Here is a 19,941-nt window from a genome sequence, read left to right on the forward strand (position 1 = left end):
GCCCACCTGCTTGGGAGGTTGAGGTGGGAGAATCGCTGGAGTCCAGGCAGTTGCTGTGGAGAGCTGTGACCGTGCCACTGTGCTCCAGCATGGGTGACAGTGTGAGACACTGTTTAAAAAAAAAAAAAAAAAACACCAAAAATGTTTCATGGCCCATGGAGAAGTATGACATCACATTCAGATGTTATTGATAAGTAGTTCACTAGAACATAGCCACATTCATTCATTTTTGTCTGCCATCTATAGCTGCTTTTGCAGTCTTTGTCGTATAAAGCTGAATGCACAGACTTTCTTGCCACGCAAGCAGTTCAGTGGCTTACTGTATTTTTTTTTTTTTAATCTCAGGACCAAGATTAAAATGTTTCGTGCAGAGTTGCAGGTAGCCAAATTACTTTTTATATTCCTGTGCCTTAGTTTCCTCATCTGTAGAGCAAAATTGAGATCGTCTTTCGGGTCTGTTTGCTCTCTCCATCCTGAGGTCCTAGGTCTGAGTCAGACTTAGTTCTGCTGTTGTGGCTGCTTGGCACATCAGGCTCCTACCTGAATGATTGTAGTGGTGTTTTACTCGGCCTCCTAGCCTGGTTCTTCCCCATTCTGTATATCTTCGGCATGACCTCAGACTACCGTCTTTCTAAAACATGAGCGTGTCACACTCCAGTTCTTAAGTGTAAGAACTTGGTCAAGCATGAGCTCTCTCTGTACAAGATCTGACCTGGGTTTATAATTCCTTCCTGGTTTCCTTTCTTGCCACTTCCACCTTGATGCAACCCTATTTCTGGCCACACTGAACTGCTTAACATTCGCTAAACTCGCCATGCCATTGTACCATCTCTTAATCTGAAATTTGCATTAACTGTCTCATCAGCCCACAATTTTTTTTTTTTTTTTTTTTTGAGGCGGAGTCTTGCTCTGTCTCCCAGCCTGGAGTGCAGTCGTGCAATCTTGGCTCACTGCAACCTCCGCCTCCCAGGTTCAAGTGATTCTCCTGCCTCAGCCTCCCAAGTAGCTGGGATTACAGGTGCCACCACCACGCCTGGCTAATTTTTGTATTTTTAGAAGAGACGGGGTTTCACCAGGTTAACAAGGCTGGTTTTGAACTTCTGACCTCAAGCAATCTACCTGCTTCGGTCTCCCAAAGTGCTGGGATTATAGGTGTGAGCGACCGTTCCTGGCTCCTTTTCAGTTTTCTTTTGGAGAATTCCTGCTCATTTTTAAAATTTGTAATTTGTTTTTTAATTAATAAATTAAAGTTGCATATATTTGTCGTGCTGTCTTAGTGTCTTTTGTGTTGCTACGAAGGAATACCCGCGACTGGGTAATTTATAAAGATAAAGTTTATTTGGCTCATGATTCTGATGTCTGGAAAAGTTCAGGATGAGGCATCTGGTGAGGACCTCAGGCTGCTTTTATTCATGGTAAGAAGGCGAAGGGGAGCTGGTGTGTGCGGAGGTCACAGAGTGAGAGAAGGGAGGGAGGTGCCAGGCTCTTTTTTAACAGCCAGCTTTCTTGGGAACTAAGAGCGAGAACTCGCCCTCAAAGAGGGCATTAATCTATTCATGAGGGATCCTTCCCAGAGACCCAGAGATCCCCATTAAGCCCCACCTCCAACACTGGGGATCACATTTCAACATGAGGTTTGGAGGAGACAAACTTTCAAACTAGCACATGTACAACATGTTTTGAAGTACACACTTCAAACAGCGAATACACTGTGGAATGGCTAAATTGAGCTAATTAACATTTATGTATTACCTCACGTGCTTATTCTGTATGTGAGGTACACTTTAAATATACTCAGAAAATTTCAAGAATATATTAATACACTGTCATTAACTGTAGTCACTATATTGCACAATAGCTTTCTTGTACCTATTTCTCCTTGATAACTGAAATTTTGTGGGTTTTGATTAATATTTCCCCAACCCCCCCCTCCCCAACCACCATTCTATTTTCTACTGAGTTTGACGTTTTTAGATTCTACATGTAAGTGAGGTCATATGGTATGTCTTTCTGTACTTGGCTTATTATACTTAACATAATATCTTCCGGGTTCATCCACGTTGTTGTAAATGGCAGGATTTTCTTCTTTGTTAAGTCTGGATAATATTCCATTGTGCATATAAACCACATTCTCTGTTTCCGTTGGTCCGTGGATGGACACTTAGGTTGATTCCCTATCTTGGCCATCATGGATAGTGCTGCAATAAACATGGGGATGCCGGTATCTCCTTGACATAACTGATTTCTTTCCTTTGGATATATATGCAGTAGTGGGATTGCTGGATCATATGGTAGTTCTATTTTTAATGTTTTGAGAAACCTCCATACTGTTTTTCATAATGGCTGAATCCTGTTCGTGGTTTTTTTTTTTTTTTTTTTTCTTTTCTTTGTAACAGAGTCACGCTGTGGCACCCAGGCTGGAGTGCAATGGCACAATCTTGGCTCACGGCAACCTCCACCTCCCAGGTTCAAGCGATTCTCCTGCCTCAGGCTCCCAAATAGCTGGAACTACAGGCATCTGCCACCACGCCCTGCTAATTTTTATATTTTTAGTAGAGCCACCATGTTGGTCAGGCTGGTCTCAAACTCCTGACCTCAAATGATCTACCCACCTTGGTCTCCCAAAGTGCTGGGATTACAGGCGTGAGCCACTGTACCCTGCCCCTGTTTGTTTTTAAATATCCAGCTTTAATGTCTGTCTTAACCTATCTAATGTCTTTCTTAACCTTTCTGCTCATTTAATCTATCTTCTTATCCCATAATACCTTGTACATTTTGTACTATGCATTTATCGTATTGAATTATACTTATTTTCCAATAATTGTGACATCTTTTCCTTAGTCTCCTGGAAGGTGGGTCTTAATTCAGCCAGCAGTGCCCAACACAGCTGAGAGATAGATGGATGATTAGACAGATGAGCAACGCACAAGTGCCAGTGTCAAAACCTAGGAATCAACCCTCCGTTCTTAATTGAGTCTCTGTAAGACACAGGAAAGGAGTCTGTTTTATTCCATTTTGTTTTCTGTCTCTTTTTGCCTTCATTAAGTTCAACATATGCATATAAAAGAATAGGAAAAACAGATAAGTGAAAACGAGAGTCAACTAATATTTTTGCCTAGAAATAACAGCTTTATGTACACTAATTCTAGAATTTTTTTCTATAACATAATTTTTTTTACAAGGCTTATTCTGAACATATTGTTTTGTTCTTCTTGCACTTAGAAATATACTATAAGCATTTTTCATGTCTTTAAACTTTTAAATGGCAGGCTGGATATATACCATAATTTAGCCGTCCTTCCCAGTCATTTACATTGCTTGCCATTGTTCAGTTCTGTCAACTATACTGTGATATTTGTTCAGCTTTATTTTCCTGCCTATCTTCATATTTTTTCCTCAGGATAAATTCTTAGAAGTGAAATGGGTTGGCCAGGCGCGGTGGCTCACACCTGTAATCCCAGCGCTTTGGGAGGCTGAGGGTGTAGATTACAAGGTCAGGAGTTCAAGACTAGCCTGGCCAACATGGCAAAACCCCATCTGTACTAAAAATACAAAAAATTAGCCGGGCATGGTGGGAGATGCCTGTGGTCCCAGCTACTTGGGAGGTTGAGGCTGGAGAATCGCTTGAACCCAGGAGACAGGTTGCAGTGAGCCAAGATCGTGCCACTGCACTCCAGCCTGTGCGACAGCGCGAGACTTTGTCTTAAAAAAAAAAAGGTGTGAAATGGGTTGGCGGGGCATGGTGGCCCAGCACTTTTGGGAGCTGAGGCCAGGAGTTCGAAACCAGCCTGGTCAACATGGTGAAACCCCGTCTCTACTAAAAATATAAAAATTAGGCAGATGTGGTGGCGGGTGCCTGTAATCCCAGCTACTCAGGAAGCTGAGGCAGGAGAAACACTTGAACCTGGGAGGCAGAGGTTGCTGTGAGCCGAGATTGTACCATTGCATTCCAGCCTGGGTGACGAAAATGAAACTCTGTCTCAAAAAAAAAAAAAAAAAAAAAGGAAAACTAAGTGAAATGGGTTAAAATGCTCCCATACTGATTTTTTTCTACTCTATACCACACTGCCTTGAGTATGCTATTCAGATTACTGTTGTGTCAATTGACTTGGCAATATTTGCAAGTAGGGGAAAAGAGTTTGCATTAAACCACTGTCTTTCTTATTGATCTAACCTCCCTCCGTCAAGGAACCAAGGACTCAGCTTGATTTCTAGCGATTCACTCTGGGTTCTATTACTTTTGTGATTGTAGAGATCAGAGTTGGTAAACCACTTTTGTAAAAAGGAATAAAATTAGTATACATCTGTATCCTAATGCTCATGGCATGTAGTTGAGTGAAAACCACTAATACTCTACATCTGGGAACTTAAAAAAATGATGTTGGCTTAGTTAGAACTGCTTTATTTGTGTGTGTAGTCTTTGAAGTCACTGAGTCCTCTCTGATTAACCAGAAGAGGAGTAATTCTGAGGAATATGTTAGGATTAAATAGAGCAAGTTGTTTTTGTTTTGTTTTTTTGGAGACAGTCTCACTCTGTCGCCCAGGCTGGAGTGCAGTGGTGCGATCCTGGCTCACCACAACCTCACCTCAGCCTCCTGGGTTCAAGTGATTCTTCTGCCTTGGCCTCCCGAGTAGCTGGGACTACAGGTGCGCGCCACCACGCCTGGCTAATTTTTGTATTTTTGGTAAAGACAGGGTTTCACCATATTGGCCAGGCTGGTCTCGAATTCCTGACCTCGTGATCTGTGTGCGTCAGCCTCCCAGAGTGCTGGAATTACAGGCATGAGCCACTGCGCCTGGCCCAATAGACCAGTTTTATTGGTGAGAATTATCTCAAAGTGTAGTCTGCTTCCAGTGTACTACTTAGTCACCCATTTTTAGTAGCAGTAGTATTTACTTTTAACTAAATTTTTAATAGTCATAGTATTTACTTTTAATTAAAATTCAAACAAGATATATGCAAGTGATGTATTTGCTTTAAACAAATTTTACTTATAAATAAATGAATAATAAAGAAGTTATTTCTTTCACTACTCTCTGGACATAGAATTGCATTGTTGTTATTTTAAACAATTGCTAATTCATTTTCTATAACTATTTTATTGAGATAGAATTCACACACCGTACAATTCACCCATTTAAAGTTACAGTTCAGTGGTTTGTAGTCAATTCACAGGGTTGTTCCACCATGACCACAGTCAATTTTAGACTGTGTTTACACCCTTGAGAAACCCCACACCAATTAGTAATCATCTCCATGTCCTCCCAGCCCTCCTTCTGGAGGCACCTACCAATCTTCCTTCCGTCTCCATGGATTTGACTATTCTGGACATCTCTTATTAAGTGGAATCATATAATGCATGATCCTTTGTGACCGACTTCTATTGTAGCATGTATCAGTACTGCATTCCTTTTTATGGCCAAATAACATTCCACTGTATGGCTATATTATATTTTGTTTACCCATCCATCAGCTGATGGACATTTGAGGTTTTTGGCTATCGTGAACATTACGTGCAAGCTGTGTGGATATGAGTTCATTCTATGTCTCTTGTTTGTTTTTTAGTGTCTGTCTCGAGAAGCAGGTGGAAACATGAGCATTCAGTTTCTCGGTACAGTGGTAAGTATGAAATCATTATTCTCTTAATTTACAGAGAAAAAAGTGTTCAACTAGTTGTAGCTCATGTGTTTGAACTTGGTTTCATTACTGGTAGATATTTAAATTACCTCTAATTTTTTTTGCCATTACAAATGACATTCTAGGGAACAACTTCAGATATTTCACTTCATTTTAATGTTTGAAATTATTACTATCTTTTTTGAGACAGAGTCTCACTGTGTTGCCCAGGCTGGAGTGTAGTGGCGCAATCTCAGCTCACTGCAACCTCCGTCTCCCGGGTTCAAGCGATTCTCGTGCCTCAGCCACCCAAATAGCTGGGATTACAGGGGCCCGCCACCATGCTTGGCTGATTTTTGTATGTTTTTTCCTAAAGATGAGGTTTCACCATGTTGGCCAGGCTGGCCTTGAACTCCTGGCCTCAAGTGATCCATACACCTCTGCCTCCCGAAGTGCGGGATTACAGGTGTGAGCCACCGTGCCCGGCCTGGAGTTACTTTCAAATGTGGATAAGATATTTTTTTTTTTTTTTTTTTTTTTTTTTTTTTTGTTGCGGAGTCTTGCTCTGTCGCCCAGGCTGGAGTGCAGTGGCCGGATCTCAGCTCACTGCAAGCTCCACCTCCCGGGTTCACGCCATTCTCCTGCCTCAGCCTCCCGAGTAGCTGGGACTACAGGCGTCCGCCACATTGCCCGGCTAGTTTTTTGTTATTTTTTAGTAGAGACGGGGTTTCACGGGGTTAGCCAGGATGGTCTCGATCTCCTGACCTCGTGATCCACCCGTCTCGGCCTCCCAAAGTGCTGGGATTACAGGCTTGAGCCACCGCGCCCGGCCCAGGATAAGATATTTTTAAACATGTATGGTACATTTCCTCCCAAATAGAATCAAAGTCATAAATAGTTTTATGGCTTATTATACATGTTGCCAATTATTTTATGTCTCTTTCGAACACCACCCATCATGTATTAGAACACAACTTCGTACTCTCACCTAGTGTGAGTTATGATTTTCAAGATTAGTAAACTTGATCTGCTGAAGAGGTTCAATTTATTATTACTATTTTGCTTACAAGTTTACAATTAGTATTAGTTACTATAATTTTCAAACTAATTTGTTTAAAAAATTACCTTATTTGGCCGGGCGCGGTGGCTCACGCCTGTAATCCCAGCACTTTGGGAGGCTGAGGCGGGCAGATTACAAGGTCAGGAGTTTGAGACCAGCCTGACCAACATGGTGAGACCCTGTCTGTACTAAAAATACAAAAATTAGCTGGGTGTGGTGGTGGATGCCTGTAATCCCAGCTACTCAAAAGACTGAGGCAGGAGAAGAACCTGAACCCAGGAGGCGGAGGTTGCAGTGAGCCAAGATCGTGCCACTGCAGTCCAGTCTGTGTGACAAAGTGAGACCCTGTCTCCAAAAAAAAAAAAACTTAAATTTTCATTTTTCTGTTTATTGCTATTGTATTTGAATATTTCTCCATGTGTTCATTCACCAGATATCATTTCTAATCTGTGAAATGTCCGTTCATGTCCTTTGAGTACCTCATTCAGGATATGAATGCATATTGGGGCATTTCAGATAACTCGGGAGTTTATTGAGAGCATCAAAGGTATTCTGCAAGAATATCAAGAGGTATTTCATGCAAGAGAGCTTGCGTGAAAAAGGGTTTTGCAGCCATTGAGATAGGAAGGATGTTAATAAAAATGTGTGTTTACTGAATGCTTCATTGTTTATAGAAATGTATATATAATTTATGTATATAAAATATATGTATAGGCACTTGGTCAATGTAACCTAAATTTTAATTATTGGAATTAAGTTTTGTGATTATTCTTGTTTTTCTGATTAGTAAGGTAATACATGCTTATTGTAAAAATTTTTAAATACAATTCAAATATATGTCATAAGATGTTGCATTAGTCATGGTTCTCCAGAGAAACGGAATCAACAAGATGTGTGCATATGTGTAGAGAGAAAGAGAAAGATGGAGAGATCTAAGGAATTGGCTCAGGCAGTTGTGGAGGCTTGGCAAGACTAAACCCTGCAGGGTACGATCAGCAGGCTGGAGACCCAGGGGAGCCTTGCAGTTCAGGTCCAGAGACAGTCCACTGGCTGAAGCCCTCCTTGCTTGGGGAGATCTGTCTTTTTCTCTTCAGGCCTTTAATGGGTTAGATGAGGCCCACTCCACTATGGGGGGTGATCTGCTAAACTCTCATCTACTGATTTCGGTGTTCATCTCATTTAAAAATATCTTCAATGATGTATCTCAGTGTTTGACCTAACATCTGGGTACCGTGGCCTTGTCAGGTTGACACATAAAATTAACCATCAAAGAAGTATATATCCTATCCCCTAGAGGTTTTGAAGTTATTAGCAATAAATAATTGTTCCAGAAAATTATGCATCTTTTCATGCAGTAATCTTGGACACCTTTCTGTGTCAGTCCATAAGGTCGACATCAGTCGTCTTAAGGGCCACACAGAGCTGCATTATGTGGATGGAGAGGACTGCGTTTACTCCTCAGTGTTCGTGCCGGGAAGTCCACTCGTGCTGTCTCTGATACTTAGCATCTCGACTGGGTTTCTAATCGGTGTCTCAAACTTCACATATCGAAAACTGAGCTCGAACACACACTTTCTCTTTCAGTTTTTCCTCTCTCAGAAAATGGCAACTTGAATTAATCCTTGATTTCTTTCCCTCCTCTCTCCTCTTCCTCTCCTCCACCCTGTTCCGGATGTCGCCACCTGATGCCGGTTTGAATGCAAAAAAAACGATGGATCCTTCACCATTTAAAATTTTGGTCACTGTTTCCAACATTTTATTTCCAAGCACCACTTTTATTATTATTTTTTTTTCTCATTATAGTACCACTGCTTGACAATGCATATATTTTACTTTTTGATATATTTTATGGTTCATCTCCCACCTGGAAGTAATAAGCTCCTTGAGTGCAGGGTGATTTGTCTGTCCTGTTCAGCGTGCTCTACCCAGTGCCCTGAACAAGGCCTGGCTTGGAGGAGGTATTCAGTCAGGGTTGGGCAAATGAATGACTGAAATTGGCCAGCATAGACCTAAGTGTTAGACTTGAAAAGAAAACTAAAGAAAGGAAATATAGGCCTGGCTCGGTGGCTCATGCTTCACAAACCACACTTGGGAGGCTGAGGTGGGAGGATCAAATACATCAAAAAAGTAAAATATGCAGTATGTCACAGGCACCTAATGAAAAAGTAAATAAATTAGGCAAGCGTGGGAATAAAATGTTGGAAAGAGGACCAAATTAAAGGGAAACACCAGGAAGCCTTCCTTGAGAAGGAGGCTACTAGCCTGAAGTTTTTTTTAAAATGTAACCATTAGTTTGGAAGGTCTCTGTGTTACTCCTATTCTGTCACTCATTCTCTCCTTGCACAAGGAACTAACATCTTCCTGACTTGTATTTATCATTCTTTGCTTTTCTTTATAATTTTTCCACATTTATATCCCTAAGTGATACACAGTTTTGTCTTACATGTTTTTAAACTTGATATACATAGAATTATATTCTGGAATCATCTGTGACTTAGTTATTTTGCTCTGTGTTTGTGAGACTCATGTATGCTACGTGGAGGTGTAACTCATTTATGCTCAGCAATGTAGGATGCTGTGGTGTTGATAAACTAGGCTGCTGCTGATGGATAAGTGGGTAGTTTCCAGTGTTTTGTGCTGTAATTCTCACTGCTACCTGAAGCATTTTGGTACATGGGTGTACATGTACTGATGGCACATATGCAATTGTTTCTTTTTTTTTTTTTTTTTTTTTTTTTTGAGACAGAGTGTCCCTCTGTCACCCAGGCTGGCATGCAGTGGTGCGATCTTGGCTCGCTGCAGCCTCCACCTCCTGGATTCAAGCAATTCTCCTGTCTTAGCCTCCCAAGTAGCTGGGACTACAGGTGCACGCCACCCCACTCGGATACTTTTTCTGTTTTTAGTAGAGATGGAGTTTCACCGTATTGGCCCGGCTGGCCTTGAACTCCTGACCTCAAATGATCCACCCACCTCACCCTCCCAAAGTGCTGGGATTACAGGTGTGAGCCACCATGCCCGGCTATATGCAGTAGTTTCTTTAGGGTTTTGTGCATTGACTATGCAGTGAATGAGTTCACCTTGTTCCACATCTTCAGTGGGATCTTCTTAATTTTTGCCAGTGCGAATAGTGCCCTCGTTGTTTTAATTTGCTTTATCCTGATTATTAATGAAGTAGAACATCTTTTCTTGTTTATTGGCTATTTCTGTTTATCAACCATTTGGTTTCCAGCTCTGAGAAGTACTTCTTACAGCTTTTTGTGTATTTCTCTGTGATGTGGGATGCAAAAATACATTAATTTAGTATGTGAATGATACAAATTAAGTATATGTCATTTGGCTTTTTAATAAGGCAAGAAGGGTTAGGTGTGGATTTTTATGACTCATTCTTGTAGGGTCCAGCCCTACAGCGCTTAGCGGGTGTTCTCCCCGTGTGCGGAGACGAACGGTTGTAATAAATAAAGACACAAGACAAAGAGATAAAGAGAAAGCAGTTGGGCCCGGGGGACAACTACCATCAAGACGCAGAGACCGGTAGTGGCCCCGAACGGCTGGGCGTGCTGATATTTATTGCATACAAGACAAGGGGGCAGGGTAAGGAGGGTGAATCTTGCAAGTGATTGACAAGGTCAAACAAATCACGTGATCATAGAACAGGTGGCCCTTCCCCTTAGGTAGCCGAAGCAGGGAGAGAGAAGGCAGCATACATCAGCGTTTTCTTCTATGCACTTATAAGAAAGATCAAAGACTTTAAGACTTTCACTGTTTCTTCTACCGCTATCTACTACAAACTTCAAAGAGGAACCAGGAGTATGGGAGGAACACGAAAGTGGATAAGGAGCGTGACCTTTGAAGCACAGCACCACAGGGAAGGGTTTAGGCCTCTGGATGACTGCGGGCAGGCCTGGATAATATCCAGCCTCCCACTAGAAGCTGGTGGAGCAGAGTGTTCCCTGACTCCTCCAAGGAAAGGAGACTCCCTTTCATGGTCTGCTAAGTAACGGGTGTCTTCCCAGACACTGGCATTACAGCTTGACCAAGGAGCCCTCAAGCGGCCCGTGACAGAGGGCTCACCTCTTGCCATCTAGATCACTTCTCACAATGTCCCTTCAGCACCTGACCCTATGCCCACCGGTTATTCCTAGGTTATATTAGTAATGTAACAAAGAGTTTTATGATGATTGATAATGTCCATGATCATCTCTATATCTAATTTGTATTATGACTATTCTTATTTTAACTCTTTTCTTTCTTATACTGAAATAGTTTGTGCCTTCAGTCTCTTGCCTCGGCACCTGGGTAATCCTTCGCCCACACGTTCTAACCATGAGCTATGAATGGAAGTGACTGTCAACAACTGTGAAGGTTCTGAGATTTATGCTACTTGCTGGCTGACAAATCAGCCTGCGACATTTCATGAATGCTGATAGAAAACATGAGACTCCAGGATCAGAGATGAAGGACAGTTTACGACAGCAGCAGCAGTGGTCAGGGTACCATTATCTTTGTACCATTTCCCTGAACCCAGATTCCCCCAGGGCAATGCAAAGAGAGATGATACCTGCACACATAATGGGTGCATTATAGGAGAGGAGCTCTGAGTTGAGAGAACCTGAGTCTTTTTATAATGTGCGGTAATCGCACTTGCCCTTTGATCTGGAGGGAGACACTCTACCAAGGCCGTTTACTGTAAAAACATCTTTGAAAAGATAGTTCACAGCAAAGAACCATCAGTGTCTTGCTCACAAGAAGTGGAAAAATGCAAGAGACTTGGGGGTGAATTGTCTCCTGGTAATCATGTGTGTCACTTTTGGTCAGAGATAGCTAAGAGCAAGTGTGAGCCCTCTAGTCCCTGCCATGCCCCCCTTGGAGGTTGTGTGTGACGCTGATGCTCCTGTCAGCATGAGTTCCTGCTGAAGAGTGGCAGTGAGCACTGCCACCTGCAAGCCATAGTAGACTGAGGTCTCTGTTGACTTACTGCTGATGCATAGCCCAGCTTATCCTGATACATAGTCTGGGAACATGAAGGACCACCTTCTGTGCATAGAACCCCATGTCCACTTATATAAATTTCAGATTTTATATAGATTTAGTAGGTTTTTTCTGTCTACTTTCAGTTCTTTTGCTCATAAACTTTCAGTCCAAGCATGAGGTCTTTTTCCTGTTATGCTGTTTGAACTTGATTTAAAAATTGTGGCCAAGCATGGTGACTGATGCCTGTAATCCCAGCTACTCAGGAGGATTGCTTGAGCCCAGGAGTTCAAGCCCAGCGTGGGCAACAGTGAGACCCCATCTCTAAACACACACACACACACACACACACACACACACACACAATAGCGGAGTGTGGTCACGCCCACCTGTAGACCCAGGTGCTCAGAAGGCTAAGGAGTAAAGATGGCTTGAACCCGAGAGTTCAAGGCTATAGTGAGGCATGATTACTCCACTTCACTCCAGCCTGGGCAACAGAGTGAGACCCTATCTCAAAAAAAAAAAAATTTTAAAGCCAGGATTTAAAAATTAAAATAAAATTGTTAGCCAGTTTTTTGTTTAATGAAGGGAAAGTTTTCCAAATTAATAGAATGGGACATTCAGATAAAATTTGTGCCTTTATGACCCAGCAAAGCACATTTGGCCTGGGTGTACATGCGTGTACTCAGGACACCACATTTTCACCTTTGGTATCTGTCCATTTCATTACTCTGCTACTCCCAAACTGTAATACATAGAAAGTCCATGTTTCCTAGGGCTGGTGCAACAAATTAGCACAAACTGGGTGGCTTAAAATAACAGAAATGTATTCCCTCTCAGTTCTGGGAGCCAGGAATCTAAAATCAAGCTGTGGGCAGGGTCCGTTCTGTGCCTCTCACCTGGCTTCTAGTAGTTGCTGGCAATCCTCACCTTTCTTGGCTTGTAGCTGTGTAATTCCAGGCTCTTCTTCCGCTGTCATGTGGCCTTCCTCCCTATGACTGTGTGTATTCATACACATACATCCAGCACCACCAGTCATCAGATTTAGGGCTCACTCACACCAGTGAAACCTCATTTAACTCATTACATCCGCAGAGACCCTGTTTCCAAATAAGGTCACATTCTGAGGTTCTGGGTAGACGTGAATTTTGGGATGACACTGTTCAAGCCAGTATGCTATGTAGATCTGAAAGCATACTTGACACATATGTAAAGCTAAAAAGTGACTGAAGTGACTTACCTAAATATATATTTTACGAACAGAGCGTTACTTAGGTCTCACGTGAGTACTACCATTTATTTCCCTAGTGTTTTCATACCGATTATCATCACCTGTATGACTGCAGTTCGTGCCCCATACTCAAAAATGCAGAAACACTGAAGATGGGTATGCCTAGTTTTCAGAAGACAAAAGTGAGCACAGAAAGGTTAAATAAGTATCCTATGGTAATAATCGGTAGAACCAGGATGCAAAACCAGCCCTCGCTGACTTTAAAGTCAGGCTGTTAACCATCAGAGTACCTTAAGAACAAATTGCTTGACTGTGGAATCCAGGGAGCTCTCTGCAGTAACTGATAAGTACAACTGCTCAGGCTGCCATAATGAAACACCATTGACCTGGTGGCTTAAATAACAGATGTTTATTTCTCACAGTTGTAGAGCCTGGGAAGTCTAAGTAAGGTGCCAACAGATTCAGTTCCTGGTGAGGACCCTCTTCCTAGACTGCAGGCGGATGCCTCTTCTCCCTTAGCAGAGAGAGAGTGCAAACTCTGATCTCCCTTCCTGTTAAGGGCACTAATCCCATCATGGGGCCCCACCCTCATGACCTCCTGTAATGAACTCTGAAAGGCTCCATCTCCAAATACTGTCACATTGAGGGTTAGGCATTCAGCATATGAATTTGGACATTCAGTCCCTAACATACACTTAGTTGGTAAGCTGCAGATCCCAGAATTTTTCCAGGATATCTATGCCCATTTCAAATTGCAGATTGTCTGGGTTTTGTTTGTTTTGTTTGCATGTTTTTGGTGAAGCTGCGAATCTGTGTACATCAGATAGTATAAGCTCACAAAGAAATCGAAGAGAGCTGATGTTTTACTTAAGCAGAATTCCTTCCTTGAACTGTGCTTCACAATAAGAATATTTTGTTGTTACTTTAAGAATGCAGAAGTTACCATTTTATTGCAAATTTTTATTATAATTTACGTTTTAAAGTACTATCATAAGGCAAACATATCTCAGTGAGACTGACTTTTCTTCCCTTATAAAAACAATGTTTGTTTGAAAGGGAAAATAAGCTTAGACTCCGTTGAACAGCTTCTTCATGGCTGCGGTATTGGCATTCACCCAAGGACTCTTGAGAAACAATCAAATTTTCTATATCTTTGAAGCTTAGCCAGAGATCTAATGAAACCAAATGATGCTAAAGTTCTTAAAGCTAATTTAAATCTCAAATTGTACATTTTAAATTATGTTTTTATTGATAATAAATATACTTTATTTCATATTACTCTTGAAAGCTTGAGTGATAATATTAGTAGAGTAAACATGTTTTACAAAGATTTACCATTAAGAATGCTATTAATATGACCCTTGATACACCAGCACAATTAGATTTCAAAGTAAGCACTTATGAAGTAACAGCGATTAATGACAACCATCGAAAACAATTTTGAACTCCATCAGTTTAACTCAGGAGGGTAAACTTAATATGATAATTCATCTAGTTGAATTGTATCAGCTTAGCAGGAAGGTATGTAAATATGTGACCCTTACCTGGCTTCTAAATGAATGCTGTGCTGATAGATTTATCAGTTCCATTAAAGAACTTTGGGGAACTTTGGAATTTCAGCAATTGTTCCCTTGGAGGCTGAAAACCCAACCTGATCTCATACTGGGACCATTCTGGTCTGCATATTTCCATAATTTGCCTTTGCTACTAATATGACAGCAAGACACAAATAACTGTTTCTAATAATATCAGATGGAGTTGTGGAGGACAGCATTTTAATGTAGTAAAAGACCTCCCCGTGGGGTTGTTATTGCTACTATAGAACAGCAGCTACACAGTTGCAACTGTAGGCTCTTAATTGATTCGTTTAATTAGCAAGAGCTGAAGCTTGGGCTGTATCTTGTCATCTGATATCATAGGACTCGAAATTTGCATCATTCATATTTATAGATATGTAAACGTCATCAAAAAGGTCTTCTGCTTCTCAAAATTCACTTATGGATATCAAATTTTAATAGAGCAGATTCTCATTTGTTTGAAATTTAAATAATTGGAAAATGAAAAGAATTAAGTTATTGTTTTTCTTTATTCTCTTGAGAAATAAGTGATGTCATGCCTTTTTGGTTGTGTATCATCTCCTAAACTTCCAGAGAACTTCTTCAGTCTTCTATATCTCATAATTCCACAAGCAGCCCCTCAACTGACATGTCTGACTTAAGTTGATCCCTTCTCTCTGTCCCATCCCTTTCTCTGTGTCAGTGGGGTTTCAGGAATGACATGATGGCTTACTGGGGTTTCTTGCACGCACATGCTGTAACTTTCCACCTGTCTCTGCCTGCCTTTGCAGCTGATCCAAGTCCTGCTAGGGTAGACTCTGCGCTTGTGCTCTGCTTTGGTGGGTCATCTGGTTGAGTTGCCCCTTGGATCTTACCTGCCTAACCCAAGCTGCATTGGTCCCCACTTTATCTGGGTGGGGAAAAGAGAAGGAGATAGAAAGTATCCGGCATAGAAACCAGAGCCTTTATAGACTGTTTACCCTCAACTCCACAGGGCTTCCTCCCTGCTAAGTCACACTCTTTGTATTCCTGACCCTTTTCTAGTCCAACAGTAGGAAGCAGGTGGTGGTCACAGAGCAGACACTTTGTGGAGGGGTGATGAAGTTTTCTGATGTTTCGATATATTTTACAGTGCTAAGAAAATCTATAGCGTTCCTTCCTGCATTTGCTCCTAAATTTACAAATTTCAGGCAAAATATGGGTAGAATAAGATTTTATGAAATGGAATATAAATGTAATTTTAATCTTGAACATTGTTTTTGTGGTAATGTGTGTTCTGTGTGCCATGTAACCAATCTAAGAATGAACTTTTGGAATATAACTCAGTTTTTATTCTTTTGAAATTGGCATGCTCTATGTAATATAAAAGTTTGGTTATTAGTATTGCAATGTCATGCATTCCGAACAAAAATTTAAAAGAAATCATTGCCTGCCTGCTATACTATCTGCTAGGAAGTGGGTTAGATGAGCATGACTTGGTCCCTACCCTTAAGTAGCACACTAGCTGGTGAAGACAGACAAACTAATACCGTGCAGACATGGTAAGTGCTGAAATGGGTACTGCATAGGCTCATATAGTAGCAGAGAGAACTGTAGATCTGTTAGCTTTATTATTTGTTTCTTTTGTTGATAGCAGTACAGTCCATAGGTCATAGGTCTCTGGTTAAGAGTTTGCATTTCATTTGTCAAGTACACCTCAGTAAACACAGGGAAGAGAAGAACTGTATTTCATATTTTATTAGACATAATTTTTTGAAAATGAGCATAAGACCTAGCAGTTAATGGTAGTCACGGGAGTCCGCAGTCACCTTACATTGATAACAGACACTGAATTCTGGCAATTCAAAGGAAACAAATATCCCTGCAGTCATTGAGCCCATTGTCACCTAGGGATAGAGAAATGTAAATGACTGATTACACTGTACAGTAATAAGAATGCTAACAGAGGTGTGTATGAAGTAGAGGGATTCTGGGGCTGAGGTGAAGAAAGTGGAGAAATTGTGAACAGTTTTCCAGTGTTTATAGCTCGTGCTATGACTTTAAGGACGAATTGAGTTTGCAAGCAGGAGAAGGCATTTCAGATAGAGGGGAACAGTAGGCCTAGAGATGCCAGGTTGTAGAAACTGTACTCTGTACTGATGATGGAGAAAGAGGATGGAATGACATTAATAAAGGCACAGAGGTATGAGGATGTCCCAAGTGTTAAAGGAAGAGCAGATTGGCTTATGAGGGTGATGGGCAGGGCAGCAAAGGTCCCTTTGGAAGATGAAATTAGCCTGTTGGGGGCAAGATGACACAAGACCATTCCAAGGAGGTTGGATGGCATTCCCTAGACCCTGAGGTTCACTGAAGGAGTTGAAAGAAGAATCATAATCTCATCAGAGGTGGTTGGTTTTATTGGTGTGGGTTTTGTGTGTGTGTGTGTGTGTGTGTGTGTGTGTGTGTGTGTGACAACTTATGGGAATAGGCAAAGAAAGAAGAGGGTACATTTGAGAGCCACTTTAGAATTCAGTGTACAATTCTATGTATTGGGCATAATTGAAGATGATTCTGAGATTTCTGCAGTATGATAACTGATGCAGTTGACTGAGGGAGGAAAAACAGGAAGAAGAGAAGAATTGTACCAGAGAAAAGATGGACTTGATTAAAAAGGTGGATTTAACGAATTTAAGTTTGAAATGCCAAGAGACATCTATAATGTAAGGGAAATTTCTGGTCTGGAGAGCAGGAAGAAGGTTAAGAGTGAGCATGTAAGTTGACGCCCCAGCGGAGGTGAGGTCCTAAGCCATGCAGTAGATAAACCTGGCCAAGGGGACAATGGCAAAGCAGAGGCCAGGCCTGGAATGGAGCTCCAGGAAATGCCCACAGCTAAGGTGGAGGCCTGTCCTCTCTAATGGAGTCACTTACAAAATGATGACATGTTTATTACTGAAATCATTTGTATGTACGATTAGAAGCCAGTTTAGTGTGACCTCAGTTATGATTTCACTGTATCCTAGGGTGTCACTAAATTATTTCAAAGTATCTCAGGATCTGTTGCCACCTGCCAAAGATCCTCAAAGTAAAATTAATATTTATAAATAATGCCTTATGTGTGTATGATGCTTTAGGGCTTTAGAGTGCTTCTACATATGTCGGCTCACTTGATTCCATTCAATTGCTAAGATGAATAAGCCATAGCACACCTTAGAGTGAGTTGTAAAAATCAAACATGCAATACTCCTTGCATTGTTTTCCATTTAAAATATTTGAGATTACAAGTTATATGTTCACAGGAAATTACCATGAACCACTCCCGGGTTGCTAGTGAACACTGGAGTGGGCAGGGTTGGGGAGGAATGAGCAGAGTTTGTCTTCCTGCATTTGAATCTCAGATCACTCATCTCTTAGCTTTGTGAATTTGAGCAGGTTACCTAACCTCTCTGGTCCTCAATTTTCTCATCAGCAGAATAGACATTATCTGCTTTTATGGAGACGGCAAGGGCTGAAAAAGAAAATGTTCGTAAGATGCCTGAAATGGCAGGCACTTGGCAAAGAATAACTCGGTTTCTATTGTAGCTCCCTACTCTCCCTTTGCTTCATTTTCCCTTTCATTTGCCCGCCTTTGTCTTGCTTGGAGACATGCTAGCATCTGAAGTGACAGTCTCCACCGAGTCTACAGTTTGGTGCTTGGCCTACAGAAAAATCCAGAACGAAAAAATTGTTCCCTTTTATTTGAAAAACCAAATTTATGTTAATCCCCCCTGGTTATGACCCCTTAACATAGTTAATGTTTTGTTAGTGAATCCGGAATAGAAAGCGCATATTTAAATGTGTACCTTGTGGTGGCAGGGTGCTTACAAACATCTGTTTCCTTGAAGAATCTTGCGAATCACCAATACCAAACTTGACCAGGGAGGAATTTGGTGCCTTGTGTTTAAACAGTGCTGCTTAAAATATATTCAGATGGAAAGAATGGCAAAACCATTCTGATATAGGACATTTTATGACAGTGCCTGTGAGATACTCTTTCTTCTACTGGCATCACTTTTAAAGGGGTATCATTTTAGGTAGGCCGTTTCGGGGCACTGTCATATGTTACTATGGACTATTGATCTCTTTTACCTATGAATTATTTGTCACTCTTAATAGTGGGAAGGAAGTGGGAGTGGCAGCTCTTTTCTTATAGAAGCAAAGTCTAAGTCAGTGGTTCTCAAGTTTTATCATGCTTGAGAATCACCAGGAAATCCTGGTGAAAATACAGATTCCCATATTTGTTCCCAGAAAAGCTGACCCCCATGTCTGATGTCGAAATCAGCTTAAAATGCACCCGGACTAGAGTTTGGAATATATTTTGAACATTAATGTAGGATTACTATCTAGTTTGGAAAGTCAGTACCTTAAGACACATGATATTCCTGGCCTCATGAGCCAAGCTTAGGAGCAGTGTTCTGGATCCTTTTCAGAATGAGAAGATAGGGCAAATGTTTGATTATTTGTGCTAATTAACATGTACTTTCATAATACATACTTTTTTAAAATCAGGGAGTGACATGATAGGACCTAAGGTATAATTAGGTCCATGGTGTCATCAACTGTATCTTTTAAGTTTACTTATCACCTGTATAATTCTTTAGATTCAGTCTGAGTTATTTCAAGTCTCATATACAGTGATAATTTTTATTTTTGCCCTAGAGCAGGGCAGTATTATCTGTTTGGGCAGTATTAACATTTTGGACAAGTCTCTGTTGTGGGAGACTGCCCTATGCATCATAGGATCCTTAGCAGCATCCTTGGCGTCCACCAGCTAGATGTCAGAACATGTCTCCAGGTATAACAACCAAAATTGTCTCCAAACATTGCCAGATGGCTGCAGAGAGCTTGGCTGGGGAGAGAACACATGTAAAACTTATCGGATGGAAAGCTTACAAAGTACACATGTCATGACCTACTTGAATATCTTGTGCAAAGAAAATACACTTTACCTGGCCTCGGGCGCAGTGGCTCACGCCTGTAATCCCAGCACTTTGGGAGGCCAAGGCAGACGGATCACAAGGTCAGGAGATCGAGACCATCCTGGCTAACACGGTGAAACCCCATCTCTACTAAAAAATACAAAAAATTAGCTGGGCGCGGTGGCGGGCACCTGTAGTCCCAGCTACTTGGGAGGCTGAGGCAGGAGAATGGTGTGAACCCGGGAGGCGGAGCTTGGAGTGAGCCGAGATGGCGCCACTGCACTCTAGCCTGGGTGACAGAGCGAGACTCCATCTCAAAAATAAATAAATAAATAAATAAATAAATAAATAAATAAATAAACTTTACCTGGCCTGATACTGGATTTGCTTTAGGAATGTGTTTAGCAATTAGCTGTTTGGAAGTGTGTAAGGGGTACTTTTTCTTATTCTTCCTCATACTGGATCATGAACCAGGTCTACCATGCATAGCCATTCATGGAATTGAGGGCAGAGTCTGGTTTGTGTGATTGCATTGTGTTCATTTGGGTCCTTTTTGCCATTTGAGTAGATGTACT

At 41.4% G+C, this 19,941-nt stretch overlaps 1 protein-coding gene across 5 annotated transcripts in view; it reads left to right on the forward strand.

Moving 5' to 3' along the window:
- The window catches only part of PCCA (propionyl-CoA carboxylase subunit alpha), a 432,199-nt gene that overhangs the window by 346,453 nt on the left and 65,805 nt on the right, over positions 1 to 19,941 (forward strand). For all 5 annotated transcript variants that reach the window (XM_031655643.1, XM_031655642.1, XM_031655639.1 and 2 more), the window contains one exon: positions 5,567 to 5,620. In XM_031655643.1, coding sequence (XP_031511503.1) covers positions 5,567 to 5,620 — 54 coding nt within the window. The remainder of the gene's footprint in view (positions 1 to 5,566; positions 5,621 to 19,941) is intronic.

This window comes from Papio anubis, chromosome 15, assembly GCF_008728515.1.
Source record: "Papio anubis isolate 15944 chromosome 15, Panubis1.0, whole genome shotgun sequence".
In the NCBI taxonomy this organism is placed as follows: Eukaryota; Metazoa; Chordata; class Mammalia; order Primates; family Cercopithecidae; genus Papio; species Papio anubis.